This window comes from Gaeumannomyces tritici (assembly GCF_000145635.1).
Source record: "Gaeumannomyces tritici R3-111a-1 unplaced genomic scaffold supercont2.4, whole genome shotgun sequence".
NCBI lineage: Eukaryota > Fungi > Ascomycota > Sordariomycetes > Magnaporthales > Magnaporthaceae > Gaeumannomyces > Gaeumannomyces tritici.
In genome coordinates, this window is record NW_008804548.1 from 3,168,968 (window position 1) to 3,178,564 (window position 9,597).

Genomic DNA, 9,597 nt, shown 5'->3' on the forward strand with positions numbered 1-9,597 from the left:
AGAGAGAGAGAGAGAGAGAGAGAGAAAACGTACAGTCGTGATGGTGCAGGGGCAGTTCTTGTACGTCAGCATGGTCGGCTTGGTGACCACGTAGCGCTCCTTCTCGAACCAGAGCACCGTCGGCTCCGGGCAGTAGGTGCTCCAGGCCGTGACGACGGTCGTGGTGACCGTCATGCTGGTCGAGTTGGCCATGTACGTGGGCGCCGTCACGGTGCGGGTCGACAGCGTGGTCGGCGGCACCGCCACCACGGGGCCGCCGCCCAGGCCAACCGACACGTCGACGTTGTTGGAGTTGGAGTTGGAGTTGGCAATGTCGTTGACGTTGTTGAAGGTCTGCGCCAGCACGGCGGCGGGGGCGACCGCGAGGGCGGCGGCGGCGGCGGCGAGGAGGATATGCTTGGAGGGCATCTTGTTTGCTTTCTTTCTGTTGCTAGTTTCCGTTGTCCTATAACGCCGTCACTGTTGCCAAAATAGAGGTCGTTATTATCGTTGCGGTTAGGTCGTTTCGTTTCTCAGTCAGTGTGTTGTTTCTTGATCGCCAAAAGCTTGGTCACTAATAGATGGACTAAAGGGGATGGGACAGGATGGCAAGGGAGAAAAGTAAGGGGGGATGATGAGGTAGACCAAGACAGGACGGTGCAGGTGTTGACTGGTTGGTGACTCTTGTCCTGGAACGAGCGACTAGAAGACAATAAAGGAGTGACGGATTAAAAATGAGTGTCAAAAGGTCGGTTGATTAGGGGCTGGGGGAGGAGGTCGGCCTCGGTTCAGAACCCGGAAAGACGGACGGGGGGGCATGCCATCTTTTATGGACGGAATCTCCTCTGGGCCGTCTAGTTACTGCCACTCCATCTAGTCAACCAAGGGATGGCAAAGGCCCGGCCTAGCCGCATCTGCCGAACAGGCCCCGTACTCTTCCCCGCGCGGGCAGGTGATCTATCTACCCGAGGCAGGCGCCCATGTCCAGCCAAGTGTGTGTTGACATCTAACCCCGAGGCTCTCCTATCAGGAATCGGTGATGTCGCCATCGAGCCTGGAATGCCCAAGTGTCAACCACGCCCATTCTTGGTGCGGCCACTTTGCCCCTGGGTGCCAAAACATCATCAAATCAACACATTCCTGGCCTCCGCTACCTCCCTTCCGAGGATAGAGGGGAAGATCAAGATCGCAGATCGCAGACGAGACCAATGTTTTCGAGTACATACACCCTCCCCTGCTGATTGTCGCTGTTCTCGTCTCTGTTCGATGCCCACAGCCAGGCCTCAGCTCGATACCACCCACTATGGCGGAGTCGGCAAGCCTAGCCTGACCCTGATGAGAGCGATTTGATATGTACACCTTGACTCGTTCGCGACCCCGTCCCATGTTGCTGGCATACATATATGCCCGCCTAGCAGTGCTCCGAAATAGAGCCTGGGCTCTAGGCCCGTCTAGCAAACGGCCTAGCACTCAACTCAAATTCCAATCCCTACGCTGACTGTGCGGCCTGCTCTCCCTCCAGATCGAACCCCTTTGGTAGCCTAATAACCCGAGACGCGGAATTCGGGCCGAGTCCACATGCGTACAAGTCGAGCGAAGAAAGAAAACGAACCAAAGGGGGAAACCCTATGGGTGTGGGGAATATCAAACTGGCCGCCTGCGAAATGTTTTCTCTATGCTCCAAGCAATTTTCCCCTAAAACGCCACCGTTCCTGTAAGTAAGCAGTAATAAATAAGAAAATGCGGGAAAGAGAACGGCCGGAGGTAAGAAGCAATGATAAACAGGCCCGAAAGAATTAATACAGCCCGTTCGAATGCTGATATTGAGAGAAACATAAGAGGGCCCCCAGTTGGAACACTTCAAGGGGAGACGAGATATAGAGTGGGCCGTTAAAGAAAAGAACACAAGCTCGAAAGGAGCAAAAGAGAAGATGTGATATCATATGGGTTAGTAGTAGTAGTAGTAGCAGTAGCAGCAGCAGCAGAAAGTCGCACGCATGCAGAACAACCCTAGGCGCGATGATGAGGGGGACGGAACGAGAAGAAGAAAAAAGAGGCCAGGCCGACCAGCTGGCCGGATGTCCAACTCAAATCTCTCGTCGGGTATGCTGGAAATGACGGTGAGCCGGTGGGCGGGAAGACGAGTCTCAGCTCGCCCACATCTAAAGATCTGGGTTCATTATCGGGCGAGGCGGGCGTTCCAGCAATGCTAGTCCATCAGGATGACCAAATTCCTCGCGTCCGTGTTTTCATGCGTGGGAAATGCAGCGTGTCTCGGTATGTCGTGGTTGGGGAGGGCTAGGGCAGCCAAGGCGACCAGTTGTTGATTTTCCATGGTGGCCTATTTGCTCGTCTTGCTTGTTTTTCATCTGTCTTGTCCTATTTGCTCATTTGCGCGTTGACCTGCTCTGGCTGCGTTCCGGAACGCGACCCTGCGAATGGCTGGCGACTGCAATCGAATCGAAATCGTAGTTCTTTAGCGTCTGTTCGTATTTAGCGCTGCGAAGGAATTTCGGAACCGAGTCCTGTAGTTCCACAAGAGAATATGTATGTCAATCTTCTGCTCTCAGCAACCCACCCGAGACCGTTGGGGGGGCTCAACACTCTAGTCCAGGATAGCCAGGGGGGTAAGAATGCTTACGCTGGCCATTAGCTTGAACACGGCCGTCTGGGCGTCCTCAAAAAGAGCCGTGACCTCATGCAGGGTCTCGATCATGGCCACGTCCTGGCCCACGGCCTTGGTCATGCGCGTCGCCAGGTTGTTCCTCAACTGGTGGTCGATGTTCAGCTCACACGGCGACCCAGGTGCCAGGAAGGCGTTGTATATGCCGTACGCCTGCGCCATTATCTCCTTTATGCCGTCCATGGAGCTGGGGTTGGGGCTCTTCTGGGCCGCCCGTATGCCCTGGCGGCAGCTCCGCACAAACTCGTCGACGTCGAGAAAGAACGAGAGGTTCTCCTCGCAGTGTGTCTCGCGCAGGTTCTCGCGGAACAGCAGGCGCAGGGCCGCGTCATTGAGAATCTTCTCGAGGCGCTGCGTGTTAGAGTCCCGAGCGATGCCCGACCGGCTGCCTTGCGCCGTGTCGCTCTCGGATGAGCGGCCCCTTATTGACGCGCCGTTGATGAGGTCCTTGCCCTTGGTGGTCAGCTGGTAGACGGCGTGTTTTGTTGGCTGGAACTGGTGGCAGACGGGGAACTGTTGTATGTAGGAGCGATCTTGCTGGACCGCCTCTATCAGGTCGTACTCGACAAACAGCGACGCGATCTCGACCGTCTCGCGCCGGTCAACCGTGGTGCAGCAGTCCATCAGCCAATCTGTGGCCGACTTGCCAGTAAACGTGTCCTTGTACGTCTTGCCGGCAAGCTTGCGCTCCGCAGCCATCTTCACGCCCGTCAAGCCGTCACGGTAATCGCTCAGAGAGTCCGAATCAGCCGAGCTCACGCTGTTCTTCACGTTGGGGCCGTTGGCGCCAATGAATCTCCTAAAGATAACTTCGATGGTGCCGCGATCCGTCACCAGCTTGTCTGTCTGGCCGTCCCTCTCGAGAATCACCAGCTGGGCCAGAGAGGTCCCTATCAGCTCGCCGACCTGCTTCTGCTGGATGCCATTCCTCGAGCAGAAGCGGTCCAAGATGCAGATTCCCTTGGGCGTGAGCTGCCACACGGAGCCCTTCATTGTGTAAACCTGCTGGTACTTCCCGTCGGCTGACTCGATGAAGCGGGCTTCCAGGAAGCGCTGACATATGGAGCGGGCCATATCCTTGGCCATGGAAAAGGTCGTTGTCGTGGTCGTGGTCACGATCCTGGACGGGTCCTTGGGATCAGGCATGCGGTTGGACTGGGAGAATTTGAGCGACCCGAGGTTGTTGATCGCATCCTCGGACAGGAACGTGTGCTCGACCTTGGTCAAGCGCACACGGTGGGCAGATAGCGGAAGGAGGCTAACGACGAGTGTGCTAAACAGGTCCTTGAAGTCCTGGAATTACCGACGTGTGTGCGTGGTTAGCGACGAGACAGGAACACCAAAAGGAAAGGTGTAAACGCCCTCAAGCTCTCCGCGGAGACTCTACCGAGAGCGAAGGACAAAATGTCGACAAGAGAACGTCATTGGCAAGTGCAGACAGATGCGCGAGTCATGGTGTTCCGCAAGGCAGTTCGGTGCGGGAGGGGAAGCGGGTTTTGGATTTTGGGGGGTCAATTGGGTGGGCAGGATGCGAACCTTTGTGAATGGACGGTCGTCATCCGTCATTCGTAATAATCTCGACGATGTTTGATGCATTTTGCTGGCGGAGGGCAGGTGGATGGGGAGCGGACGGCCCGGGTCGGTGGCAGCGTAGGGCAGCGAGGGAGGGGTCCTGAGCAGGCTGGCGTCGGACGCCAGGGCGTTCTGCAGCGTCGACGACGACGACGCTGGCGAGCCTGACAGGAGGGCCGACGCTCGGTTGCGTGGGGTGCCGTCGGGGCTGGACTGGGCGACCGAGGAGGGCAGGTCGGGCCCGACGGAGAGGCGGCTCGCCGACTGGCGATGCCGGATCTTGGGGTCAGAAAAGGTCCTGTCGATGGCCGCGGCGGCATACGAGAATATGCCCCCGGCCTTTTGCACCTTGACAAATGGCACGCTCTGCTGATTCCTGTGCGCGGCGCTCGTCGGACTGGTCGAGGAGGGCGTGGGAGACGGGGTAGCGGCTTCGAATTGGGTCGCGGAAAGCTTGTTGCTGTGGTGTTTGTAGTTGTGTTGTTGTAGCTGGGAAGCTGCGGCTGCGTCGGCGTCGGCGTCGGCCTGTTGCGACTGAGCTGTGTAGGACGGGTAGTGAGAGGCGGTGGCCATCTACCAGCATCAGGCAGAGGAAAGCGCTGTTAGTTGAACCGTCGAATTGGGTGTGGGGGGTGAGCGCGGGACGGCAGCCAAGTTGATTCAAATAATAATAAGGGGGGGAAGGTGGGAATGGATGGAAGCCCAGAACAAGAGCCGCCCTTGTGAAGAAATAAAAAGGTGGGCTGCGACGACTGGCAGACCTGCCACCCCCGGCCAGTGCTTTTGGGCCTGAATGGAAGGAGAGAAGGAGGATAAAAAAATAAAAAAAGAAGAAAAAAATAAAAAAGGTGAAAATGGCGAAAAATAATGGTAATAATAAAATACAAAATAAAGGTCGGAGAGTTTGTCGGTCAGCTACCGCCTCCACCCAGGCAGCATGTAGCGGTACCACGGTACCTCGGCGGAGGAGGGGGGGCAGGGCCAAGGCCCGTTGAGGTGCTGGTACCTAGACGCAAGCACGAGTGGGGAGGGGTGGGGAGGGCAGCAGCTGGCCTGGTAGGCTGGCGGCGACAACCTGAGCCCAGGCTGGCTGGTAGCAGCAGCACCACCCCACCGCGCCCTGCGCCTGCGCCTGCACCTGCACCTGCCCGCCCGACCAGGGGCCCTCAACAGCCGGACTGCTCCCCAAGTCAGGTCTCTCCCAAAATTTCCCTATTCATAGATGGTGGAGTTTTTGTCCAGCGCTAGACCTTGTCGTTGGGCGTGTTTGTATGTATCTGGATGTAACTGTGTGGGTGTGTGGGTGTGTGGGTGTCTGGCTTCTAAGGGGAGGGAGAAGGTGCCAAACAAGAAGGGGGAAAAAACGAAGCGGAATTGCTTGCTGGCAGGTTGTGCGCACAACTCGGCCAGCACCGACCGACCACAAATTCCAGCAATCTAGCGCGCGTGGCCAGACACCAGACGTATGGATGCACGTCAGGCTGTGACACGTTGCCGCCAGCCTGGAGCGAGCGGGAGACGACACAGGGCCCCGGACCCAACTAGAAGGGCGTCGGCCAGGCTCCATGACGAAGCGCACGCGGCTGGCTGGCCGGGGAAAAGAAGGCCAGCACATGGAGTGAGCTCAAGGGAGCTGCTTAGCTGCGACGGACGAATGGGGCGCCGGCTTCGGCCCAAGCTATGCAGGAGACGAGGTGATGGGACGGGCAGGCAACACACACGCGACAGGGCACGCCAGTAGTGTGGTTGGGACCGCGCCGCCTGGCGCATGGGCATCCATCCAGAGGGAGAACCAGCCGGCTAGGAGCTAGCGGGACCACTTTTTGGCAGTGTGGCTGCCACGTGCCGTGAAACTGATGGCATCTTGATTAGGCCCTATCAGGTGGAGGGGTGGGCGGAGTCCCATCCATGGAAGGAGAGCCGGGCAGACAAACGAAATTAAAAGACGACAGCGGCGGCGGGCACAGCTGCCGCGGGCGGCAACCACAGGTATAAAAATACAGCGAGCACGGGCATACCGTATGTATGAACGGGGCGGATGCCACTTGGACTTGGGAGGAGCAGTCGCTCATGACCGCGAACCGCGCCGCAGCCACCTTGCCCAGGATTTGGATTTGGATTGGGGCTACAGCCAGGTTGGAGTTAAAGGACGAAAGCACGCATTCTGTGACAAACGTGCCCACTGCAAAAAAAAAAAAGGGGGGGGGGGGCGTGACATTTGAGGTGACCTGTCCAGTCGCTGTCAATCCCTCCACCCAGTTTGGGCGTGTCATCAGCTGGCTTCCACAGGCCAGGCGGCGGTGGGGAAATGACGGGCTGCATGGTGGACTGGAGGCAGCGCGACTTGTGCGCGCCCCTGCTTGGGAGAGGGAATAAGGGAGGGGTGAAAATGTGGCAGAAGGTCTCACAGCAGCTCACGAGATCGGCGCGTGGCTTTCAGGGATCTTTGCCATCAGACCAGCCTGCTTTGGGTGGTGGACCCTGCCGGCCACGCTGTGGGATTGCTCCATGTGGAGCCTTCCGGCCACCCACGACGCCGCTCGGCGACGCCCATGTTGCAGGTTCGCATGGGTGGGTTCCGCCCACCAGGGATGCGCGCATGCTGTCACACTCCGGCCTTTTTCGGCGCACGCGCGCGAGGGAGGGGAGGGGGGCTGAAGCCACTCTCGCAGAGCTGGCAAGCTGGCAAGCTGGCAAGCTGGCAAGCTTGCAAGCTGGCAGGCTGACATGCCTGCCCAGCCGCCTGCTCCTACGTGCCCGGTTGTGTGACCCTGTCTTGCTGCTGAACCCGGCACCAAACAGACAAACAATTCAATTTCGACGGCGGCCTATTAGCCCAAACGATTCGACGATGCGACCGGGACCCTGCAATCAATTGGGCCCTCAGGAGGCAGGAGGCGTGCCTGTCCCAATATCGGCGGCCCATTGAGGCATATTGCCATTCCTGGTAAGCTCGCAATGCTTTTTCCCAGCTCCTGTCTGCTTTCGGCCTGGCTCTTCTCGGAGCGCCAGTGTTTAACTTTGGCTCGTCAGTGGCTCATCGCTCACCCACCCCTGCGGCTTCTGGAACTGTTCCGCCGGTGCAGGTGGTGGGCCACCCGAGACACGAGGCCAAGAAACGACAAATGGACCCAGATTGGCGCACTGGCGCAACAGCAGCCAGGACAAAGGGAAGCACCGCACAAAATTGGAAATCTCTGCCATGTGCGACTCCTTCCCGCCCAACCAAGAGTCGCACGGGACTCCACTCAAGTCATGGCTGTTTCGACGGCACAGTGATGATGTCTGGTGATCTGGTGGTGGGGAGAAAGACAGAGCGCGCTTGATTGGAGGTGGGGTTCTGAGATGACAGGCAAAAGGGGAGCGAGTCATCTGTGGAGGACGAGGATAAACGAGTTGCAAGATAAAAACACGCCAATCAGGCGGAGATTTGTGCCAAATGGGGAAAAGGGGAAGGGGAAAGGAGGCGGCAGGATACCAAGGCGACAGAAGAAAACGGCGAAACCAAAAGAAATCCGAAAGAAATCCGAAGGAAAAGCAAAGAAACCAACAACAAATAACGCACCTTCAGCACCATATCGCCTTCTTGGTGCGACAAACGATGCTTGAGCTCCCCTCCAAAATCCACCATCTGGCGGTGTGTGCAACCGTCCCGCATCAATAGCTGCTTTCTTGCGGCACGTAATTATGTGGGCTTTCCGACGTCGCCGTTGCGAGTTAGTGGGCACTCTCCGTCCTCAACGTGAAGCCGCCTGGGGAGAATGCATGACAGGATGGGCAGGCAGGCTTGGTCTGGCATCTCCATTTTGGCACGCACCTTCTAGTCACACCGTGCGCTAGTGAGTTTGATTTGATCGATGGCCGCCCTCCCTCACATGCGGGCCAGCGCACCTTGCTTTGAAGCGAGGGGATCGCACGCACAGTGGCGCTCGGTCGGTCGGTCTCTTCCCGCCTGGGCGGTTTCCTCTCCGTGTGCAGCGTTCGGGTTATGGGCGGTGACACACACGCACGCACTTGGTCTGCCAGATGCGCCCGCTCTTCACGGGAACGGTCGCTAGTTGTGCTGTCCTGGACGACGCAAGGGCAAGGCGCGAGGCAGAGGTAAAAGTCGCTGAGACTAATCTTCCCTGGCTATCTCGGGCGGTGGCTGCCCATGTGCGTAAGTGTGTATGCGTCTCCTAGTGATGATCCAACCTCGTCGTCTAAGCGCGATAGCCGACCGGAGATTTGCCACACCTACTTGGGGTAGCAAACACCAGCAAAACCCTATTGCGAGACCGCTGGGATCCTGCCCGCCAAGAAACAGATGGGCTAGTAAGCAACGCTAGCAAGTCAGCATTGAAAGGCTTGCGCATGAGAGACAGAGACAGACTTGTCTCTGGGGAGCTCCCTCCGAGCCATCCGTCATGTCCATCATCACCGTCGTCCTCGCCGCCGTCATGGGTGCCATGCGCCGAGCCCCGAGACGCCGAGGGCAGGGAAATGAAGGGGGCTTGAGAAACGACCCTCTTGGATTGCTTCTAGAAACGTTACCTTCGTTCCCTCCGGGGGTGTCCGGGCGGATAGAAGCGGGCAACGGCGGGCCAGGTTACAAAAGCGTGGGGTTGAAACCGAAACCCCGACAGGGTCCGCGAGCAAGCCTTCCCGGCGAGTACCATCTGCGAGGGTAATAAAGAGGAAAAACCCACCTCCCAATAGGGGGTTAAAACTGGAGATCACAGGGGCGGCGAAAGGGGAGTCACGTGCTGGCATAAAAGTCACTGCCATTGTTGAAGTTGGTGAAAGAAGGAGAGAAATCGAGAAAAGCTTTTAAAGGACGAGAAATTCTTGAAGTCGTGACATCCCCCCAAGTCACCACGACCCCTGCCATCTCCAGTTTCAACCCCCCTGTTACTGGGTGGGTTTTTCCTCATTCTTTCCCTCGCGGATGGTACGGCGTTAACCGGTGACAGCGTCGAAAGCAGCCAGGACTCGGGTGCTTCAAAGGACCCGCTATGTGTTGTTGGGAGGGGCCGATGCCTGCCCCGTCGGCCACGCCGTCACCTTGCATTTGTGTCAGCGCTCCATCTGCGGGGCCTAGATAAAATCCCCCCTTGGCTCCGTCAGCAGCAACTGGAGCTGTCTGTCAAGCCGAACGATGGAAGATGGTGGCTGTGCTGTGAGTGGACTGGACTGGACAGGGCTGGAAGCCTTGTTGATTAGAAATCTGTTTCGATATCTTCCAGAGGTAGGCGTGGACCGCTTATCTGCCCGAGATGCAATCTCTCGATATCGCTTCGGGATGGAGCTTGGGACGCCTGCCGAGCCGGGAATCAAATATCGCCCAGGGATCCGTTAGAACACATGGCACAGGGCACAAGGCC

General features: G+C 57.8%; 2 protein-coding genes across 2 annotated transcripts in view; both read right to left on the minus strand.

The window, feature by feature from the left end:
- The window catches only part of GGTG_08468 (hypothetical protein), a 2,845-nt gene extending 1,558 nt beyond the window's left edge, over positions 1-1,287 (minus strand). Inside the window, exon 1 of the mRNA XM_009226308.1 lies at positions 34-1,287. Coding sequence (XP_009224572.1) covers positions 34-408 — 375 coding nt within the window. The 5' untranslated portion in view covers positions 409-1,287. The remainder of the gene's footprint in view (positions 1-33) is intronic.
- Positions 1,142-6,182, minus strand: GGTG_08469 (developmental regulator flbA). Its single transcript, XM_009226309.1, has 3 exons — positions 4,199-6,182; positions 2,621-3,955; positions 1,142-2,504 (listed from the first exon to the last, which is right to left on the minus strand). Exons 1-3 carry the CDS (start codon positions 4,805-4,807, stop codon positions 2,367-2,369), a joined length of 2,082 nt encoding a protein of 693 aa, XP_009224573.1. The 5' UTR covers positions 4,808-6,182; the 3' UTR covers positions 1,142-2,366.
- Between the last annotated feature and the right edge of the window lie 3,415 nt (positions 6,183-9,597).